At 45.5% G+C, this 23282-nt stretch overlaps 1 protein-coding gene across 1 annotated transcript in view; it reads left to right on the forward strand.

Annotated features, from left to right (window-relative positions):
• The window catches only part of ubr2 (ubiquitin protein ligase E3 component n-recognin 2), an 81412-nt gene that overhangs the window by 48870 nt on the left and 9260 nt on the right, over positions 1-23282 (forward strand). Inside the window, exons 16-33 of the mRNA XM_049600968.1 lie at positions 4939-5004; positions 5083-5186; positions 5295-5360; positions 5463-5582; positions 7298-7361; positions 7504-7628; positions 7800-7852; positions 7964-8066; positions 8158-8206; positions 8295-8449; positions 8553-8655; positions 15480-15589; positions 19212-19295; positions 19412-19593; positions 22373-22581; positions 22672-22765; positions 22859-23018; positions 23099-23256. Of these exons, the coding sequence (XP_049456925.1) occupies positions 4939-5004; positions 5083-5186; positions 5295-5360; positions 5463-5582; positions 7298-7361; positions 7504-7628; positions 7800-7852; positions 7964-8066; positions 8158-8206; positions 8295-8449; positions 8553-8655; positions 15480-15589; positions 19212-19295; positions 19412-19593; positions 22373-22581; positions 22672-22765; positions 22859-23018; positions 23099-23256 (2005 nt within the window). The remainder of the gene's footprint in view (positions 1-4938; positions 5005-5082; positions 5187-5294; positions 5361-5462; positions 5583-7297; positions 7362-7503; positions 7629-7799; positions 7853-7963; positions 8067-8157; positions 8207-8294; positions 8450-8552; positions 8656-15479; positions 15590-19211; positions 19296-19411; positions 19594-22372; positions 22582-22671; positions 22766-22858; positions 23019-23098; positions 23257-23282) is intronic.

Raw genomic sequence — 23282 nt, forward strand, 5'->3', positions numbered from 1 at the left:
TCACACAGTAGAACCCTGCAATCTGACCTACAGAAAACAACCTTATAAATGGACAAACAAAAGCAAAGACAAATACCAGACAGCAATCAAAAATCCAGTCTTTCAGTCCCATTTAGACTGTTTTCTTTCCACCTCGTATCCCCTCAATCAGGACGGCCTCAGACAGGCTGTACAGGACATCTACAACATATTTGACCATGTGGCAGACTTATCCAGTCTGAAAAGCGCCAGCACCACAGACCAAAAGACCCAACCAATGACGTGGTTTGACACAGAATGCAGACAACTGAGAAAAACTCTCAGAAATGTGTCAAATCAAAAACACAGACAACCTGACAACCCTGAGCTCCGCCTCCAGTACTGGGAAACACTGAGAGTATACAGAAAAACACTCAGAACTAAAAAAGAACAGCATGTGAGGCATCAGTTATAAATAATTGAAGAGTCCATTGACTCTAGTGACTTCTGGAAGAAATGGCACTCTTTCAGCAAACCACAAAAAGAAGAATTGGCTATTCAAAATGATGACATCTGGAAAAATCACTTTGAAAGTCTGTATACTGCTGTTCCCTGAATTCGCCCAAAACAATCTCCTCAACAAGTTACAAATTTTAGAATCAGTCATTAAAGACAACCAGAACCCCCTAGACTACCAAATTACTGAAGCAGAGCTGCTGGCTAAAATCCAGGCACTGCAGCCAAAGAAAGCCAGCGGTCCTGATGGCATTTTAAATGAAATGCTAAAATTTGATGACCATAAATTTAACATTGCCATATTAAAATTATTTAACCTTATTCTGGGTGTCGGACATTTCCCTGACCTCTGGAGTGAAGGAATCATCACACCAATCTTTAAAAGTGGAAACAAATTCGACCCAAACAATTACCGAGGCATCTGTGTCAGCAGCAACCTGGGAAGTTGTTCTGCAGCATCCTAAACAGCCGACTGCAAGACTTCCCCAGAGAACATGATGTCCTGAGCAAGAGCCAGATAGGATTCACACCCAAACATAGAACAACAGACCATATCTACACCCTTCACACCCTCATTAATAAAGGCGTCCAGCAAAACAAGAGGAAGATCTTCTCTTGTTTGTAGACTTCAAAAAGCATTCGACTCAATTTGGCATGATGGACTGTTCTTAAAATTAATTGAGAAGGGTGTAGGGGAAGGTCTATGACATCATCAAAACCATGTACAGTCATATGAAATGTGCTGTTAAAACAACATGGAAACAGATTTCTTCCCCCAGAGTAGAGGAGTAAAACAGGGCTGCAGTCTCAGTCCCACCCTCTTCAACATTTATATCGATGAATTGGCCAAATCACTAGAACTATCTGACATCCCTGGTCTCACTCTGTCTGACACACAGGTTAAATGCCTACTGTTTGCAGATGATCTCATATTGCTGGCTCCATCACATGAAGCACTACAACAGCAACTGGATCATCTGCAAACCTTCTGTCAGACCTGGGCCCTGACAGTTAATCTGGACAAAACCAAAATTATGATATTCCAGAAACGACCCAGGGGTCAGGGAGACCAAACCAGGTTTTTCCTGGGCTCTCATGAGGTGGAGCACACACACGACTACACATACTTAGGACTACACATCACGTCCACGGGAAACTTTAACCTGGCTGTTGATGATCTCAGAGAGAAGGGAAGAAGGGCTTTCTATGCTATAAAGAAATCTTCAAACATTAATATGCCCATTAGAATCTGGCTCAAAATATTCAAATCTATAATTGAACCAATTATTCTGTATGGTAGTGAGGTGGGGTCCTCTTGCATATCCAGATTTTGAAAAATGGGACCAACACCCCATCGCAATCCTGCATACAGAGATTTGCAAGAGCATCCTGAGAGTGCACAGGAACACCCCCAACAACGGGTGCCGAGCTGAGCTAGGCCAATTCCCCTTTTAATTAGAATTCAAAAAGAGCCATCAAATTTTATAAACACCTTAAAACAAGTGACTCCTACCACTACAAAGCTCTGCAATGCCAAGAGGAGAACATGGAGAAGAGCCCCCTCAGCCAGCTAGTCCTGAGGCTCAGCTCCTCTAACAACACAAGACCTCAGCACAGCCCTCACACAATCTGGACCCACCAAATTATAGAGAAACAAAAAGAACATTACATTAACTATTGGACATCGACCACAAAAACGCAAAGCAAACTTCAGTGTTATTTGGCTCTAAATAGACAGTACACGGTGGCAGAATATCTGAGCACCGTGACTGATGAGAAACTGAGGAAGACTTTGACCATGTACAGACTCAGTGACCACAGCTTGGCCATAGAGACGGGCAGACACACTTCCTGTTGCACTGCAGCAAGTATGAACACATCAGAGCTGACTTCCTCTCAAAAATAAAACATAAAGTCACTAACTTTGATTCTCTGCCTGATCAAACTAAAATGCAACACATCCTTGGAGAGAACAGAGTCAGCAGCTTAGCAGCAGCAACATATGTCAGGTTATGCCACAGCCTGAGGGACAACCATCACAACACCTGACACACCTGTCTATATTTACAGTCCTTGTAACTCACAATCTACATTTTTCTTTATTCATTTTTTTCCCTATATTATATATTGGTGTATTGTATTGTAGATTGGTGTATTTTGTATTATATATCATATATTTAATCTTTTTTATAGTTTTCTGACTTACTTTTATTATTGTACTTTATTTGTAAATTTTTAATGTCTTTGGCAATATTGTTAATCTACAGTCATGCCAATAAAGCTTATTGAATTGAGTGTGGTCAGAGAGAGTGTGGTCAGAGAGAGTGTGGTCAGAGAGAGTGATCACAGAGTGTGGTCAGAGAGGATGTGGTCAGAGAGAGTGATCACAGAGTGTGGTCAGAGAGAGTGTGGTCAGAGAGAGTGTGGTCAGAGAGGATGTGGTCAGAGAGAGTGATCACAGAGTGTGGTCAGAGAGGATGTGGTCAGAGAGAGTGATCACAGAGTGTGGTCAGAGAGAGTGATCACAGAGTGTGGTCAGAGAGGATGTGGTCAGAGAGAGTGATCACAGAGTGTGGTCAGAGAGAGTGATCACAGAGTGTGGTCAGAGAGGATGTGGTCAGAGAGAGTGATCACAGAGTGTGGTCAGAGAGGATGTGGTCAGAGAGAGTGTGGTCAGAGAGAGTGATCTCAGAGAGTGTGGTCAGAGAGTGTGGTCAGAGAGTGTGGTCAGAGGGTGTGGTCAGAGAGGGTGTGTGGCCAGAGAGAGTGTGGTCAGAGGGTGTGTGGGCAGAGAGAGTGTGGTCAGAGAGGGTGTGGTCAGAGAGAGTGTGGTCAGAGAGTGTGTGGTCAGAGAGAGTGATCACAGAGTGTGGTCAGAGAGGGTGTGGTCAGAGAGAGTGTGGTCAGAGAGTGTGGTCAGAGAGAGTGATCACAGAGAGTGTGGTCAGAGAGAATGTGGTCAGAGAGAGTGATCTCAGAGAGTGTGGTCAGAGAGGGTGTGGTCAGAGAGAGTGTGGTCAGAGAGGGTGTGGTCAGAGAGAGTGTGGTCAGAGGGTGTGGTCAGAGAGAGTGTGGTCAGAGAGAGTGATCAGAGAGAATGTGGTCAGAGAGAGTGATCTCAGAGAGTGTGGTCAGAGAGGGTGTGGTCAGAGAGAGTGTGGTCAGAGGGTGTGGTCAGAGAGAGTGTGGTCAGAGAGGGTGTGTGGCCAGAGAGGGTGTGGTCAGAGGGTGTGTGGTCAGAGAGAGTGTGGTCAGAGGGTGTGGTCAGAGAGGGTGTGGTCAGAGAGAGTGTGGTCAGAGGGTGTGTGGTCAGAGAGAGTGTGGTCAGAGAGGGTGTGGTCAGAGAGGGTGTGGTCAGAGAGGGTGTGGTCAGAGAGAGTGTGGTCAGAGGGTGTGGTCAGAGAGAGTGTGGTCAGAGGGTGTGGTCAGAGAGAGTGTGGTCAGAGAGGATGTGGTCAGAGAGAGTGTGGTCAGAGGGTGTGGTCAGAGAGAGTGTGGTCAGAGAGGATGTGGTCAGAGAGAGTGTGGTCAGAGGGTGTGGTCAGAGAGAGTGTGGTCAGAGAGGGTGTGGTCAGAGAGGGTGTGGTCAGAGAGAGTGTGGTCAGAGGGTGTGGTCAGAGAGAGTGTGGTCAGAGAGGGTGTGGTCAGAGAGGGTGTGGTCAGAGAGAGTGTGGTCAGAGGGTGTGGTCAGAGAGAGTGTGGTCAGAGAGGGTGTGGTCAGAGAGGGTGTGGTCAGAGAGGATGTGGTCAGAGAGAGTGTGGTCAGAGAGGGTGTGGTCAGAGAGGATGTGGTCAGCTCGGCGGCGGTGTCCTGGTGGAGTTCCTGATGTTTTCTGCACCCTGAGCTGAGCGTGGAGTCAGAGGGTCTGATTGATGAATCATCAGTAAAGCAGATCTGCATGTTAAAATCCCTGGTAATAAAATCCTTTGTCAGATTCATGAATGCTGCAGGAAACTCAGGTCTGATTGTAGACACATTCATAAACGCCAGACAATCATAAACTGAGAGCACGCTAACGCTGAAATAATCTGAGAAAACGTTTATGTCTCCTGTGGCTTGTCTGTGGTAATTAAAGATAAATGACAGTTCGGAGCTGCACTGCATTCAGAGGGACGAGGAGGAGGAGGAGGTGGAGGAGGAGGAAGCGGAGGAGGAAGGGGAGGAGGAGGAGGAGAATGTGGGAGAGGAGGAGGAGGGTGTGGAGAGAGAGTGTGGAGGAGGAGGAGGAGGGTGTGAGGAGGAGAGTGTGGAAGGAGGTGGAGGCAGAGAGAGTGGAGAGAGGAGGAGAGGAGAGAGTGTGGAGAGGGTGTGTGGTCAAGAGAGGGGAGAGAGGATGGTCAGAGCGGAGGAGGAAGGAAGAGAGAGGAGGAGAGGGGAGGAGAGAGGTGAGGAGAGAGAGGTGGTCAGAGGGATGTGTTATTTATTTAGAAAACAAATAAAACGCTGATGTGTTTCCTCCTCAGGTCTCCATGTTCTCCTCAGTAGGACTGAAGTGGCGTCTCGTTTCCCCGAGCAGCTTCCTCTGGTCAGTGACATCATCATCATCACATGTAAACTGTATCATTCCATCACTGCTAACATGTGTGTGTGTGTGTGTGTGTGTGCAGAGAGGGTGTGGTCAGTCCTCATCAGAGGATGTCGCTGCCTGGTGCTCTGTGCCCAGGTGCATGCTGGGATGTGGAGGAGGAACGGCTTCTCTCTAATCAACCAGGTGAGTCCTGATCAGACATCCCATAATACTCATCCAGCAGGTCCCCTGTGTTTGACGCTAACAGCAACTGCCATCTCCTCTGTTTGTTTGTTTGTTTGTTTGTTTCAGATTTATTATTATCACAACGTGAAGTGCAGAGTGGAGATGTTTGATAAGGACATCATCATGCTGCAGGTACAAACAACAACAACAACAACAGCAACAGCTGTTTGTTTATTTGGTGTGTGGGGTCTCCTGAGGGTGTTTATTGATTGTTGTTTGTTTGTTTATGTGTAGGCGGGGGCATCCATGATGGATAGGAGGACCAGGAGGATTGAGGAGGAACTGTTTCACATCTTCAGCTCCGCATGGAGGAAGGGAAGGAGGAGGAGGAGGAGGAGGAGAGAGGCCAACAAGGTCTGTGCTGATTCTACTGCTAGTCTACTGTGATTCTACTATGACTACTGTGAGTGAGGAGGAGGAGGAGGAGGATTCTACTGTCACTCTATTTATTTAGAAAACTGTCACTCTACTGTGACTTTACTATGACTCTACTGTGACTTCACTATAGTTCTACTGTGACTCTACTGTCACTCTATGACTTCCTCTATGGTCTACATCATCATCATCACATGTAAACTGTATCATTCCATCACTGCTAACATGTGTGTGTGTGTGTGTGTGTGTGTGACTTTACTCAGACCCTACTCATGACTCTCCGCTGCCTGGTGCTCTGTGCCCAGGTGCATGCTACTATGACTCTACTGTGACCCTACTGTGACTCTACTGTCACTCTACTGTGATTCCACTATGGCCCTACTGTGATTCTACTATGACTCTACTGTCACTCTACTGTGATTCTACTGTGACCCTACTGTGATTCTACTGTGACTCTACTGTGACTCTACTGTCACTCTACTGTGATTCTACTGTGACCCTACTTTGACTCTACTGTGATTCTACTCTGACTCTGCTGTCAGTCTACTGTGACTCTACTGTGATTCTACTGTGACTCTACTGTCAGTCTACTGTGACCCTACTGTGATTCTACTGTGACTCTACTGTGACCCTACTGTGACTCTACTGTCACTCTACTGTGATTCTACTGTGACCCTACTTTGACTCTACTGTGACTCTACTGTGATTCTACTCTGACTCTGCTGTCAGTCTACTGTGATTCTACTGTGACCCTACTTTGACTCTACTGTGATTCTACTCTGATTCTACTCTGACTCTGCTGTCAGTCTACTGTGACTCTACTGTGATTCTACTGTGATTCTACTGTGACTCTACTGTGATTCTACTGTGACTCTACTTTGACTCTACTGTGACTCTACTGTGATTCTACTCTGACTCTGCTGTCAGTCTACTGTGACTCTACTGTGACCCTACTTTGACTCTACTGTGACTCTACTGTGATTCTACTCTGACCTTGCTGTGACTCTACTGTGACTCTACTGTGACTCTACTGTGATTCTACTGTCAGTCTACTGTGACCCTACTGTGATTCTACTTTGACTCTACTGTGACTCTACTGTGATTCTACTCTGACTCTGCTGTCAGTCTACTGTGACTCTACTGTGACCCTACTTTGACTCTACTGTGACTCTACTGTGATTCTACTGTGATTCTACTCTGACTCTGCTGTCAGTCTACTGTGACTCTACTGTGACTCTACTGTCACCCTACTTTGACTCTACTGTGACTCTACTGTGATTCTACTGTGATTCTACTCTGACTCTGCTGTCAGTCTACTGTGACTCTACTGTGATTCTACTGTGACTCTACTGTCAGTCTACTGTGATTCTACTGTGACTCTACTGTGACCCCACTTTGACTCTACTGTGACTCTACTGTGATTCTACTGTGATTCTACTCTGACTTTGCTGTCAGTCTACTGTGACTCTACTGTGATCCTACTTTGACTCTACTGTGACTATACTGTGATTCTACTCTGACTCTGCTGTCAGTCTACTGTGATTCTACTGTGACTCTACTGTGATTCTACTGTGATTCTACTGTGACTCTACTTTGACTCTACTGTGACTCTACTGTGATTCTACTCTGACTCTGCTGTCAGTCTACTGTGATTCTACTGTGACTCTACTGTGACTCTACTGTATGTCTGACAGGATGTGGTCCAGCAGAACAACACTCTGATCGAGGAGATGCTTCATCTCATCATCATGGTCATCGGTCAGTCCGAAACGTTATTTAAACAGTGTCACTCACACCATCAGAGACATGGTTACCATGGAGACGTGTTAGACAGGTGGAAATATGGGATGGACAGTGATGAAGTCTGTGTGTATGTATGTGTGTGTGTGCGTGCGTGCAGGTGAGCGGTATGTGTCAGGTGTGGGACAGGTGGAGCCCTTTGATGAGGTCAGAAGAGAAATCATCCACCAGCTGTCCATCAGACCCATGGCTCACAGTGAGCTGGTTAAAGCTCTGCCAGAGAACGTGAGACACCTCTCTGTCTGTCTGTCTGTCTGTCTGTCTGTCTGTCCGTGTACGTGTGTCTGTCTGTCTGTCTGTGTGTCTGTCTGTCTGTGTGCTTGTACGTGTGTCTGTCTGTCCATGTGTCTGTCCGTCCGTCCGCCTCCAGTTAATGTCTCTCTTGTCATATTTCAGGGTAATAAGGAGACAGGTCTGGAGAGAGTCATTGACACTGTGGCTTCATTCAAGTTAGTTTCTCTAACATCTCCACCTTAAATGCACATGGTCACCTGAATACTGCTGTCAGTACTGACTGTGTGTGTGTGTGTGTGTGTGTGTGTGTGTGTGTGTGTGAACAGGAAACCAGGTGTAACAGGTAGAGGTCTGTACGAGCTTCGTCCTGAGTGGAACAAACACTTTAACCTGTACTTTCATCACTACAGCAGAGCTGACCAGTCCAAGGTACATGCACACGTACACACACACACACACACACACACACACAGGTGTTGACAGGTGTGTCGTCGTGGTAACAGAGTGTGGTGTGTTGCAGGCTGAGGAAGCTCAGAGGAAACTGAGGAGACAGAACGGAGAGGACACAGGTAAACAGTGAGACACAGGAACAGCAAGTAACCTGAGTGATGATGTCACATTGCTAACGTGTGTGTGTGTGTGTGTGTGTGTCTGCAGCCCTCCCCCCCCCTCTCCCTCCCCCTCTCTGTCCTCTGTTCGGCAGCCTGGTAAACCTGCTGCAGTGTGACGTCCTGTTGGCTGTAGAGGGCGCTGTGCTGCAGTGGGCCGTGGAGCCCAGTGGGGGGGGCTGGACTGAGTCCATGCTGCAGAGGGTGAGACACAATCAGACAGACAGGCGGGGGGGGGGGGTATTTATACTCCTGTATGATGTCAGCATGATTAACTGTGCATGTACTTCCTGTTCTGTGTGTCCAGGTGCTTCACCTGGTGGGTGTGGCTCTATTGGAGGAGCAGCAGCAGCTGGAGAGCAGCAGCAGAGATGATGACATCACCTTTAACTACACTTGCAAGATCACACGTAAGTGCACACACTCTATTCACTCGTTAGTCTGTTCCAAGGGTTAATGACACACACCTGGGGACACTGGTTAGTCTGTCTCAAGGGTTAATGACACACACCTGGGGACACTGGTTAGTCTGTTCCAAGGGTTAATGACACACACCTGGGGACACTGGTTAGTCTGTTCCAAGGGTTAATGACACACACCTGGGGACACTGGTTAGTCTGTCCCAAGGGTTAATGACACACACACCTGGGGACACTGGTTAGTCTGTCCCAAGGGTTAATGACACACACCTGGGGACACTGGTTAGTCTGTCCCAAGGGTTAATGACACACACCTGGGAACACTGGTTAGTCTGTCTCAAGGGTTAATGACACACACCTGGGGACACTGGTTAGTCTGTCTCAAGGGTTAATGACACACACCTGGGGACACTGGTTAGTCTGTTCCAAGGGTTAATGACACACACCTGGGGACACTGGTTAGTCTGTCTCAAGGGTTAATGACACACACCTGGGGACACTGGTTAGTCTGTCTCAAGGGTTACATCCAACAGTAGGATTTTAAAGACTCAGGACTCAGAGTCGCAGTCCTAAACGCCTCTCTGAGCTTCTAGTTCAGTTACCCAGCCATAGTTTTCATAGTTTTATACAAACGGTGTCTGTCCCCCGACCACCTAAATTATTTAAATCTAAAATTAAACAAAGAGGAGCTGTGCATAACAACCTCATAAAAATTAAAACCTCTTCTGTGACAGAAAGACAAAACAGGAGAATTAAATGCGGACTGTTGAATATCAGGTCTCTATCGTCTAAAGCAGTGTTAGTAAACGAATTAATATCAGATAATCATATTGATTTACTCAGTCTCACTGAAACCTGGCTGTGTCCAGATGAATATGTCAGTCTAAATGAGTCCACTCCTCCCAGTCATAGTAATACCCACATTCCTCGAGGCAGCGGCCGAGGAGGGGGAGTTGCAGCCATTTTTAACTCTAGCCTGTTAATCAGCCCTAAACCTAAACTAGATTTTAATTCATTTGAAAGCCTCGTTCTTAGTCTTTTACATCCGACCTGGAAAACCTCGCAGCCACTTTTATTTGTTATAGTGTACCGTGCTCCTGGCCCGTATTCTGAATTTGTATCTGAATTCTCAGAGTTTTTATCCAGTTTAGTTCTTAAATCAGATAAAGTTATTATTGTAGGCGATTTTAACATTCATGTCGACCTTGATAATGACTCCCTGGCTACCGCGTTTATCTCATTATTAGACTCCATTGGCTTCAGTCAGGGTGTACATGAACCCACTCACTGTTTTAACCATACCCTCGATCTAGTTCTGACGTATAGAATTGAAATTGATAACCTAAAAGTCTTTCCACAGAATCCCTCGCTATCGGATCATTATCTGATTACTTTTGATTTCTTTTTACTCGATCACACGCCACTCAGCAACAGTTACTATACTAGATGTTTATCAGATAGTGCTGTCGCAAAATTTAAGGAAAAGATTACTCCGTCATTAAATTCAATACCAAGTCCTTCAGTAACAGAGGTTTCCTGTACCGACTTTGATCATTTTGTTGATAGCGCTGTAGGCTCGCTGCGAACAACACTTGACTCTGTAGCTCCTCTTAAAAAGAAGTTAAAAAAGCAAAGAAAATTCGCTCCTTGGTATAACTGTCAAACCTGTAAGTTAAAACAAATGTCGCGAAAATTTGAAAGGAATTGGCGATTAACCAAACTGGAAGAATCTCGTTTAATCTGGACAGACAGTCTCAAAACTTATAAAAGGGGCCTCCACAATGCCAGAGCAAACTATTACTCAGCTCTAATAGAAGACAATAAGAACAACCCCAGGTTTCTTTTCAGCACTGTAGCCAGGCTGACTGAGAGTCAGAGCTCTATTGAGCCTTGTATTCCTTTAGCCCTTAGCAGTAATGATTTTATGAGCTTTTTTAATGACAAAATTCTAACTATTAGAGGCAAAATTCATGACCTCCTGTCCTCAGATAGTACCTATCTAACCTCAAACACAGCTGTAGGACCTAATATATATTTAGATTGCTTCTCCCGATTTCTCTTCAAGAATTGACCGCAGTGATTTCTTCATCCAAATCATCAACGTGTCTCTTAGACCCCATCCCAACCAGGCTACTTAAGGAGGTCTTTCCTTTAGTTAACACTCATATATTAGATATGATCAATATATCCTTATTAACAGGCTATGTACCACAGTCTTTTAAGGTAGCTGTAATTAAACCTCTACTAAAAAAGCCCACCCTGGATCCAGAGGTGTTAGCCAACTATAGACCAATATCTAATCTTCCCTTTATGTCAAAGATCCTTGAGAAAGTAGTCGCAGACCAGCTGTGTGATTTTCTCCATGATAATAATCTATTTGAGGAATTTCAGTCAGGATTTAGAGTGCATCATAGCACTGAGACAGCACTAGTTAAAATTACAAATGACCTTCTGATTGCTTCGGACAAAGGACTTGTCTCTGTACTTGTTTTATTAGATCTTAGTGCGGCGTTTGACACAATTGACCATCAAATTCTACTGCTGAGACTGGATCACTTAATTGGCCTAAAAGGTTCTGCACTGAGCTGGTTTAAATCTTATTTATCTGATCGTTTTCAGTTTGTTCACGTTCATAATGAATCGTCATTACGTACCAAAGTTTGTTTTGGAGTTCCGCAAGGTTCTGTGCTCGGACCAATCCTATTTACTCTATATATGCTTCCTTTAGGTAACATCATTAGAAATCACTCTATAAATTTCCATTGTTATGCGGATGATACTCAGTTGTATTTATCGATGAAGCCAGAAGAAAGTAATCAATAGGGTTGAGCCGGATACTCGTTTCAGACGAGTATCCGGTACGGATAAAGCATTTTTGACGAGTACGAGCATGATACAAGTAAAACTCGTCAATATCCGTGCTCGTGCTGAAGGAAAATCCTCATTTGGTAACTGACTGTCTTCACGCTCTGTGATTGGCCAGTCACACACAGCGCCCGCCCCTCCCTACACAGACATATCTCTGTAGCCAGAGTTGTGCCCCACTCTCGCACACACACACACACAGACAGTGACTGATCTCTCTGTGCTTGGCTTGACTCTAGCTCACATTGCTCTCTTCAGTACTCCTTAGGTTTTCTTCAGCTTGCCTCTATTTCGGTTTGTATGATATTTAAAGTTACTTGGTGAACTTGTTTCGTAACGTATGCGGTGCATTTGACAAGACAGAGCTGAAAACGGCTCGTGTCGCGTCAGTCACTGCCTCCACTCCGGTCGTTTTTTTTTTTTTTTTTTTTTTACCGTCTGCTTGCTGTTAGTTTGGCTGGTGATGTAAAGTCAGTTGGAAAACTTTGCTCGTACTGAACGCGGTGCTTTTGAGAAGAATACAGTGAACAAGGCTGACATATTATTTCCCTGTTTGCCATCACTGGATGTTTACATTAATCACCAAGTTCACACAGATCATTAAAAAATAAACAGTCTTATAAACCACTTACACACATACACACATATAGCTGAACACACAAAGTAGCCTATATTAATATTTTTATTGTGTATGGTTGTTCATAAAAATAAATATAATATTATAAATATTACAAATTAAGCTTTATATACTGTATATAGGCTTTTTATAGGCTTTGAATACAGTAGATATTTTAACTGTTACATAGCGCACTCTCTCTCTCTCTCTCCCCCTCTCACACAGTCACTCAGTCACACACACATGCACACACAGACACAGACACACACACACACCTTAATCAACATTGTTTAACTTTGTGTGGGAAAAAAAAGAGCCAAGAACATTAGGTAGTAAAAATAAATAAATAATTGAAAAAAAAAATCACAGTTTGATCATAAAAATTAAAAAAAAATAAATAAATAAATAAAAAAGAGAGTTGTGTTGAGTATGACAACTCTTGTTCATGCATACTTTGTGATCAAAAACATTGAATCTCAATTCTGAGGCTGTTCTGTAAATAGTTTTCAAATAAACAATAAATAAAGCAACTTCTGATCAATCCATATCAATTTCAGACTTAAAATAATGTACCAATTTAAGCCCCACCCAGTTCCACTTGAACCACGCCCACTTCCGAGTACAGATACAGATACAGATAATTTAGATGGTTGAACAGATACAGATACAGATACAGATAGTGGTGTACTCGCTCATCCCTAGTAATCAATTAACTAAACTCCATAACTGCCTTAAAGACATAAAAACCTGGATGAGCACCAATTTCCTGATGTTAAATTCAGACAAAACTGAAGTTATTGTTCTTGGCCCCAAACAACTCAGAGACTCTTTATCTGATGACATAGTTTCTCTAGATGGCATTGCTCTGGCCTCTAGCACTACGTAAGAAACCTCGGAGTAATATTTGATCAAGATTTGTCTTTTAATTCTCATTTAAAACAAACCTCACGGACTGCATTTTTTCATCTGCGTAATATTGTGAAAATTAGGCCTATCCTGACCCGAAAAGATGCAGAAAAATTGGTCCGCGCTTTTGTTACCTCAAGGCTGGATTACTGTAACTCTCTATCATCAGGTAGCTCTAGTAAGTCCTTAAAAACTCTCCAGCTAATTCAGAATGCAGCAGCACGTGTACTAACAGGAACTAAGAAACGCGATCATATTTCTCCTGTTTTAGCTTCTCTGCACTGGCTCCCTGTAAAATCCAGAATTGAATTCAAAATCCTACTGTTAACTTATAAAGCTCTAAATGGTCAAGCTCCGTCATATCTTATAGAGCTCATAGTGCCATATTATCCCACCAGAACACTGCGCTCTGAGAACGCAGGGTTACTCGTGGTCCCTAAAGTCTCCAAAAGTAGATCAGGAGCCAGAGCCTTTAGCTATCAGGCTCCTCTCCTGTGGAATCATCTTCCTGTTACGGTCCGGGAGGCAGACACCGTCTCCACATTTAAGACTAGACTTAAGACTTTCCTCTTTGATTAAGCTTATAGTTAGGGCTGGCTCAGGCTTGTCCTGTACCAGCCCTTAGTTAGGCTGACTTAGGCCTAGTCTGCCGGAGGACCCCCCTATAATACACCGGGCAGCTTCTCTCTCTCTCTCTCTCTCTCTCTCGTATCCTATTACTGCATCTAGCTAACCCGGCCATTCTGGATGTCACTAACTCGGCTTCTTCTCCGGAGCCTTTGTGCTCCACTGTCTCTCAGATTAACTCATATCACAGCGGTGCCTGGACAGCGTGACGGGTGTGGTTGTGCTGCTGCCGTGGTCCTGCCAGATGCCTCCTGCTGCTGCTGCTGCCATCATTAGTCATTAGTCATACTTCTACTGTTATTATACACATATGACTATTGTCACACATGTATACTGCCAGATATTAATACATACTTTCAACATATTGTACCGCAGTAACCAGAACTATAACTATAATATTATTACTTTCATTAATGTTGTTGTAAGCTACTGTCATTACCTGCATCTCTCTCTCTCTCTCTCTTTCTCTGTCTCATTGTGTCATGTGGATTACTGTTAATTTATTATGCTGATCTGTTCTGTACGACATCTATTGCACGTCTGTCCGTCCTGGAAGAGGGATCCCTCCTCAGTTGCTCTTCCTGAGGTTTCTACCGTTTTTTTTCCCCGTTAAAGGGTTTTTTGGGGAGTTTTTCCTGATCAGCTGTGAGGGTCATAAGGACAGAGGGATGTCGTATGCTGTAAAGCCCTGTGAGGCAAATTGTGATTTGTGATATTGGGCTTAATAAATAAAATTGAATTGAATTGAATTGAATTTAAATTCAATTCTGGATTTTACAGGGAGCCAGTGCAGAGAAGCTAAAACAGGAGAAATATGATCTCGTTTCTTAGTTCCTGTTAGTACACGTGCTGCTGCATTCTGAATTAGCTGGAGAGTTTTTAAGGACTTACTAGAGCTACCTGATAACAGAGAGTTACAGTAATCCAGCCTTGAGGTAACAAAAGCGTGGACCAATTTTTCTGCATCTTTTCGGGTCAGGATAGGCCTAATTTTCACAATATTACGCAGATGAAAAAATGCAGTCCGTGAGGTTTGTTTTAAATGAGAATTAAAAGACAAATCTTGATCAAATATTACTCCGAGGTTTCTTACGGTAGTGCTAGAGGCCAGAGCAATGCCATCTAGAGAAACTTTGTCATCAGATAAAGAGTCTCTGAGTTGTTTGGGGCCAAGAACAATAACTTCAGTTTTGTCTGAATTTAACATCAGGAAATTGGTGCTCATCCAGGTTTTTATGTCTTTAAGGCATTTAATGTCATCACTCTGTGCACTTGTAATGATGTCATCACGCTGTGCACTTGTAATGATGTCATCACTCTATGCTCATAATGATGTTATCTGTGCGCTCATAATGATGTCATCACTCTGTACGCTCAAAATGATGTCATCATGCTACTTTTGATGTGATTACAGCACAGTGGCGGCAGAGGAATAAATAATGAATCATGGTGGGGTGTTTTTACTCTGCTCACAACTAACATATTTCATTTATGTTTCTATTTTTAAAATCTTTTGCGATCAAATTTGTTAATTTTGTAAAATCTGATGAAAAGTTTTATTTTTATTTATGTTTTAACAACAGATTTTTGATTCTGAGTCGTTCAGAGTTTAGGGAGGTGAAGTGTTTGCAGTTACTCAAGGAAGTGACATCACAGACAGTACAAGTATCAGTGTAGGCTCTGCTGAACTGTCTATGTGTCAGAGTGTAAAGGGTTAAAGGTTCTGACACCTGCAGGTGCCCTACATCATCGCCTGTCTCACTGTGTTCTGTCCCACCATCTCCTGTCTCACTGTGTCCAGGTCCAGGTGAAGCTCCCAGTACTTCAGGAAGTGTCCTGGCTCTGTTGGAGAGTCTGCAGAACGCTCCTCACCTGGAGGTCCACAAAGACATGATCACCTGGATCCTCAAGGTGAGCTCTGATGTCACTGTGAGGTCACAGCTTGCAAGTTAACGTCTCCTGTTTGATCCACCTGGTGTGTTCCTTCAGTTTACACATGTTGTTCCATCAGATATGACCTCATAAGTGAGAACCAATCACAAGCTGAGAACTAAGACGTTTAAAAGAATGAAACTGAACGGGAAACAACACCTGTAGACATCTGTAAACAAACATCTGTAAACACCTGACTCTCATCCCTGATTGGACGGTGGATATTTCCTTCCATAGTTGTGTTGGTGAAATAAAACTGGTCCTCAGGGCGTCCCACAGGGCTCCGTCCCACAGGGCTCCGAGCCACCGGACCTTCATTCCACAAGGCGTCCTTCCAGTCGGGTGTCTGTTGCACAGGGCTCCGTCCTGGGCCCCTGTTTATCCTCAGTCACATCATGGAGTCTGTGTCTCAGGGACTGTCTGTCCTCTGGCGGTTTGACTTTCGGGTGGTGAAGTAATCAGAATCAGAATCAGAAATACTTTATTGATCCCCGAGGGGAAATTGTTTATGTTACAGGTGCTCCTTGCAAGAGAGGAAAGATACGTGAAAATATAAGAAATTTAAACAATAGTATTTACAAATATAGAGTTAAATAAACAGGAATTATTAACAAACATAAACTTAAATAAATATATATATATATATATATACATATATATATATATATATATTGTAAACTGAACAAGATTATTTACACAAACAAAATATATGTAGTCAGGGTGAATGGGGTTATTGCACAAGTTAGATTAAATTATTGCAGTGTGTGAAATAGTCTCAGGGCCACTCAGAGGGAGGAGTTGTACAGTTTGATGGCCACAGGCAGGAATGATTTCCTGTGGCGCTCAGTGGTACATCTTGGTGGTATGAGTCTCCCACTGAAAGTACTCCTGTGCCTGACCAGCACATGGTGGAGTGGGTGTGAGACATTGTCCAAGATAGTTCATAGCTTAGACAGCATCCTCCTCTCTGACACCACCATCAGAGAGTCACACTCCATTCTCACAACGTCACTGGCCTTGCGGATCAGTTTGTTGAGTCTGCTGGCGTCCGCCACCCTCAGCCTGCTGCCCCAGCACACAACAGCATAGAGGATAGCACTGGCCACCACAGACTCATAGAAAATCCTGAGCATAGTCCTGCAGATGTTGAAGGACCTCAGTCGCCTCAGAAAATAGAGACGGCTCTGGCCCTTCCTGTAGAGAGCGTTAGTGTTCTTAACCCAGTCCAGTTTATTGTCAATGTGTACCCCCAGCTACTTAGAGTCCTCTACAATGTCCACACTGACCCCCTGGATGGAAACAGGGGTCACCGGTGTCTTGGTCCTCCTCAGATCCACAGCCAGTTCCTTTGTCTTTGCCACGTTGAGCTGCAGATGGTTCTGCTCACACCATGTGACAAAGTTATCCACAACAGCCCTGTACTCATCCTCATCACCCTTGGTGATACATCCAACTATAGCAGAGTCATCAGAAAACTTCTGAAGATGGCAGGTCTCAGTGCAATAGCTGAAGTCCGTGGTGTAGAGGGTGAAGAGGAAGGGAGAGAGAGGACAGTCCCCTGCGGGGCCCCGGTATTGCTGACCACTCTGTCTGACACACAGTGTTGCAAGCGCACATACTGTGGTCTGCCAGTCAAGTAGTCTACAATCCAGGACACCAGGGGGGCATCCACCTGCATTGCTGTCAGCTTGTCACCCAGTAGAGCTGGACGGATGGTGTTGAACGCACTAGAGAAGTCAAAAAACATGACCCTCACAGTGCTCGCCGGCTTATCCAGATGGGTGTAGACACGGTTGAGCAGGTAGATGATGGCGTCCTCAACTCCAAGTCGGGGCTGATAGGCGAACTGGAGGGGTCCAAAAGTGGCTTGACCATGGGCCGGAGCTGCTCCAAGGCGAGTCTCTCCAGGGTCTTCGTGATGTGGGAGGTCAATGCCACGGGTCTGTAGTCCTTGGAGCCACTGGGACGCGGACGTCTTTGGCACAGGAACGAGGCAGGATGTCTTCCACAGCAAGGGGACCCTCTGGAGACTCAGGCTCATGTTGAAGACATGCTGAAGTACTCCACATAGCTGGGGGGCACAGGCTTTGAGCACCCTGGGGCTGACACCATCAGGGCCTGCAGCCTTATTTGAGTGGAGTCTCATCAGCTGTCTTCTCACATGGTCAGCAGTGAAGCACATTGTGGAGGTGACGACACATGGGGGAGGGGTGTAGTCCTCATGATGGAGAGAGCAGTCAGTGTGACCACAGGGGGAGGAGGAGGTGTGAGGAGGAGGAGGAGGGGGGGTCAAGCAGCAGGGTGTTGAGGTGTGAGAGGGAGGAGGGCAGAGTGGGAGATGGTTGACCAAGACAGACAGCAGAAGAGTCGGGGGGGGGGATGGGCAGGTCCAGCAGTGTCAAATCTGTTAAAAAACAGATTCAGTTCATTGGCCCTGTCCACGCTGCCTTCAACTCCTCTGTGGTTGTTGGTCCTGAAGCCAGTGATGGTCCTCATTCCACTCCAGACCTCTCTCATGTTGTTCTGCTGGAGTTTTCTCTCCAGCTTCCTCCTGTACCTCTCCTTAGCCTCCCTTATCTTCATCTTCAGCTCCCCCTGTATTGTTCTCACCTCCTCCCTGTCACCAGCTCTGAAGGCCCTCTTCTTTGAGTTGAGGATGGCTTTGATGTCCTTTGTTACCCACGGTTTGTTATTTGGGTAACAATGGACAGTCCTGGCTGGGACAGTGGAGTCCACACAGAAGCTGATGTAGTCCGTGATGCATTCTGTGAGCCCGTCGATGTCCTCCCCATGTGGCTCACAGAGTGCCTGCCAGTCTGTCACACCAAAACAGCCCTGCAGTGACTCATAAGCCTCCTCCGACCATCTCCTCACTGTCCTCATGGTCGCAGGCTGGCTCTTGACTAGTGGTACATAGCAGGGGTTGAGGTGCACCAGGTTGTGGTCTGACCTACCCAGAGGGGGGAGCAGCTGTATGCATCTTTGGCGTTTGCATACAGCAAGTCCAGTGTCCTCTCCTCTCTGGTAGGGCAGCTCACATACTGTGTGAATGTGGGTAATGTTGTTGCCATGGTGACATGGTTAAAGTCACCCGAGATAGCTATGAAGGCACTCGGGTGTTTAGTCTGCAGGCGGGGCAGCAGAGGGGGGGGTGTAAACAGTCACAATAATGGCATGTGAAAACTCCCTGGGCAAATAATACGGCCTGAGTCCAACAGCAAACAGTTCAATGTCCGGGCAACAGATTCGTTCTTTAATAGAAATATGGTCAGGACTGCACCAGCGGTTATTTACGAGAACAGCAAGCCCCCCTCCTTTGCGCTTACCGCTCTCGGTGCAGTCCCGGTCGGCCCGAACAGTCTGAAAGCCGCTGATGGAGACGTTGTTGTCGGGAATGTCCTGGTGAAGCCATGTCTCAGTGAAGCACATCAGACTACATTCCCGGTACTCCTTCTGACTTTTGGCGACCGCTGTCAGCTCGTCCATCTTATTTGCCAGTGACCTCACATTGCCCATGATGAGAGAGGGGAGACACGGCTTATATCTTCTCTTCTCCGTAAGCCTCCGTTGTCTCGTGTCTAATGTGTGTTTGTGTGTTCAGATGGTGGCGAACATCAAGTCGATGAGAGAACGAACATCCTCTACCTCCACCATCACCATCAGCCCAGGACAGGAACTGCAGGAGGTAAAACTTTATTAGCATCAGAAGACTTCCTCCTGCTGCTGCTGCTTATTGTTTCTGTCAGAATGAGATCAGTACTGATTATTGATCAGCTGTTGGGTGGTGTCGTGTCCCTGCAGACGGTGCGAGACAAAGATAAGGCGGAGAGGAAGAGGAAGGCGGAGATGGCTCGTCTGAGGAGAGAGAAGATCATGGCTCAGATGTCGGAGATGCAGAAACACTTCATCAACGAGAACAAAGAACTGTTTCAGCAGAGTCTGGAGGAGCTGGAGGCGTCCACGTCTGCTGCTGCGGACAGCAGGTACACCTGTAAACACCTGTATACACCTGGACACACCTGTAAACACCTGTATACATCTGGACACAACTGTTTACATCTTTATACACCTGGACACACCTGTAAACACCTGTATACACCTGGACACAACTGTTTACATCTTTATACACCTGGACACACCTGTAAACACCTGTATACATCTGGACACACCTGTATACGCCTTTATACACCTGGACACACCTGTATATGCCTTTATACACCTGTATACACCTGTATATGCCTTTATACATCTGTATATACCTGTATATGCCTTTATACATCTGTATACACCTGTACACACCTGTATACGCCTTTATACACCTCTACACACCTGTATACGCCTTTATACATCTGTATACACCTGGACACTCCTGTATACGCCTTTATACACTTGCATACACCTGAACATACCTGTATACACGTCTATACACCTTTCTATACCTGGACACACCTGTATACACCTGGGCACACGTGTATACACCTGGACACACCTGTATACACCTCTATATACCTGTACATACCTGTATGTGTCTGTATATACATACCTGGACTAGGGTTGTCAGGAGAACCAATATTTCGGTACCAAGCCAATGCCAACACGAAAAAATGCACCTGTTTTTTGTTTTTTTTACGGTACCGGAAGTACCGGATACAACTTTGCCCTCATCGGGCCGTGTCGATTCCTGTCGGAACTGGCGGGGGCAGTATACGCACGTCTTTGCAGAGGATGTGTGCCGAAGAATGTCTGTTCTCTATCGTCTTTTGCTAGAAACAATGGCTTCTACAAGTGCTAGAGCTTATATCGGGCCCAAAAAATCAAGCCCAGCCCAACCCCACCCGAGCCTGTGCATGTTCTGTCCAATCCCGGCCCAGCCCTTTAACTGTAATTATGAGCCCGAGCCCGTTTTAAACCCTTTTTTAAGGATACGAATGCGGACATTGAAGGCTGGCTCTCGTCTTTCTTTCCATTGCAAGCCTTCGTCAAGTGCCTCTTAAATGTCGAGGTCCCCGTCTTTTTGTTGTCATATACCAGCATCACGCTGCACTTGGTACACTCGATGAAGCCGACACACACTTTGTCACTGTCGATCACTCAAATGTGCGCGGCCACTGGCGCCATCAAGGGGGGGCCACGGCCCCAACCCCCAGGTGTGATAAGTAGTTGGGTCCATAGCCTAGGCCTATTATGAGGAGCCTGACCCGTCCAAGCCCAAGGATAGTTGCGGGAAATTACGGTCGGGTTGGGTCTGGGTTGGTTTCAGGCTCGGGCAGAGAATCTAAGCTCTAACAAGTGCTGCTGGAGCCACAACACCTTGGCTTGTCGAAAAGTCAGGTAGTAGGAGTTGTGTGTGGAGATAATTTGTATTTGAGGCAGATGAAAGCGGATTAATTATAAACTCGCAAAAAAACAGTGTGCAAACGGTGCCTCCTAAGTTTCCAGACCAAAGGAGGAAACTCTTCAAACCTGGCTAAACACTTAAAAGTCACACCTGTTCTTCTCTATGAATTTTCTCCGCAACCGTTCGTCATAACAAGAAGCCACGTATCACGTGAAATAGGGGAACCGCAGCTTTCTGACAAGACCAAGCACTTGTCGGTAGTCCAGTGTTTTCACAACGAAAAGAAATGATGAAGTTACACTAAAATGATGTATAACAGAGCTTTCATACAGCTTTGCACACACATTACTCTTGGATGGATTACTCGCGAATGCAGGCTCGCACAGAAATGCCACACATATCACATGAAAGTGCAGGAGCAGAGCTTTCCAGTGATACCACACACATCATTGTGCTGTCATCCCATTACGCTGTAAATCCAGATTAATTGTCTACAAAATAAAAACCTGACGAATTTCTTTACAATCCGTTATACAGATCTTGTTATCAGTCACTTCATATAGTGAGGAATAATATTATTACTATTTTTCTATGATCTTAGATGTAAATATTGCATGTTTCTTTCAGATAAAACACATTTTTGACTTGTGAATGAGTCAATGGAATTTCTTGCAATAATGAAAAAATACTGGCAATCATGTCCGCCTGGCACAAACCACATGTTTTGGACAACTGTGAAGTGACAGAATGTCCCAGCATCATGGTTCTTATATTGCCAGATTCCAGAGAGTCTCCCCTCTTCATATATGGCAGAAAATGTCAACTTCCAACTTGCTATGGTGAGATACATGTAAAAATGTAAGAATTTAGTCACACGGATTTGTTTTCTTTCATTGATATATAAATCAATATAAAATACAGGCACATAGAAGGACATGAAATGATGGCAAATCTGAATAGTCCAGATTGTCCTGAAAAAAAACAAGATATAGCATGTGTATGTAGCCTTTATAATGACTGTGATATGAGCTTAAAAGTAAAGGCAGTACCCCAGAAAAGGCCTAGGGCCCAAATGGTTGAAGAATTCAAGGTGAGTGAGTTTGAATTTCTGTGTTTTGATTTTTATCGTGGTATCGAATGACTATCGAGAATCGTGGAAATTCACTGGTATTGGTATCGACTACTGAAATTCTGGTATCGTGACAAGCCTAACCTGGACACACTTGGATACACCTTTATACACCTGTATATACCTGTACATACCTGTATGTACCTGTCTATACATACCTGAATACACTTGGATACACCTGGATACACCTGCATACAGCCGTGCACACAGATGTTGTGTAGACACACAGGTGATGAAGGTTTCTCGTCTCATCTGAGAATATTAAAATGATGTCTTCTTCTGCCCCCCCCCCCAGTCCTCCCAGTTCAGACTCCACCTGTATCTCACAGGTGTGTATTGGTCCCAGGAGGGTGGGCAGAGCTGAGCGCCGGCAGCTGGTGACCTGCATCCTGTGTCAGGAGGAACAGGAGGTCAGAGGTCATGGCAGAGCCATGGTGCTGGCAGCATTCGTCCAGAGGTCCACAGTTCTGTCCAAAAACCGCAGCCGCACCCTCCCTGACCCAGGTGGGCGGGGCCTCATTATGACATCAGTAGGACAGCAGCCAATTAGTGTTAACCAGTGTTGATTGACAGATGTGTGACTGTGTGTTTCAGAGCATCACAACCCACTGTTCATGCACCCTGACCTGTCTCTGGGGATCCACACTGCCAGCTGTGGACACATCATGCATGCCACCTGTTGGCAGAGGTGAGAATCAGCCACCACACACGGGACTGACAACACGCCATCATTCAGAGGGCGAACATCAAACAGGAAATACTCACCTGTCTGTGTGTTCAGGTACTTTGAGGCAGTGCAGCTGAAAGAGCAGAGACGACAGCAGCGTCTGCGAGGTCACACCAGCTACGACGTGGAGAACGGCGAGTTCCTGTGTCCACTGTGCGAATGTCTGAGCAACACTGTGATCCCCCTACTGCCACACACACACTCACCTGACCACAGGTACACACTCACCTGACCACAGGTACACACTCACCTGACCACAGGTACACACTCACCTGACCACAGGTACACACTCACCTGACCTCAGGTACACACTCACCTGACTACAGGTACACACTTCAGACCTCAGGTACACACTCACCTGACCTCAGGTACACACTTCAGACCACAGGTTCACACTTCAGACCACAGATACGCACTCACCTGACCTCAGGTACACACTCACCTGACCACAGGTACACACTCACCTGACCTCAGGTAC

This window comes from Epinephelus fuscoguttatus, linkage group LG16, assembly GCF_011397635.1.
Source record: "Epinephelus fuscoguttatus linkage group LG16, E.fuscoguttatus.final_Chr_v1".
NCBI lineage: Eukaryota > Metazoa > Chordata > Actinopteri > Perciformes > Serranidae > Epinephelus > Epinephelus fuscoguttatus.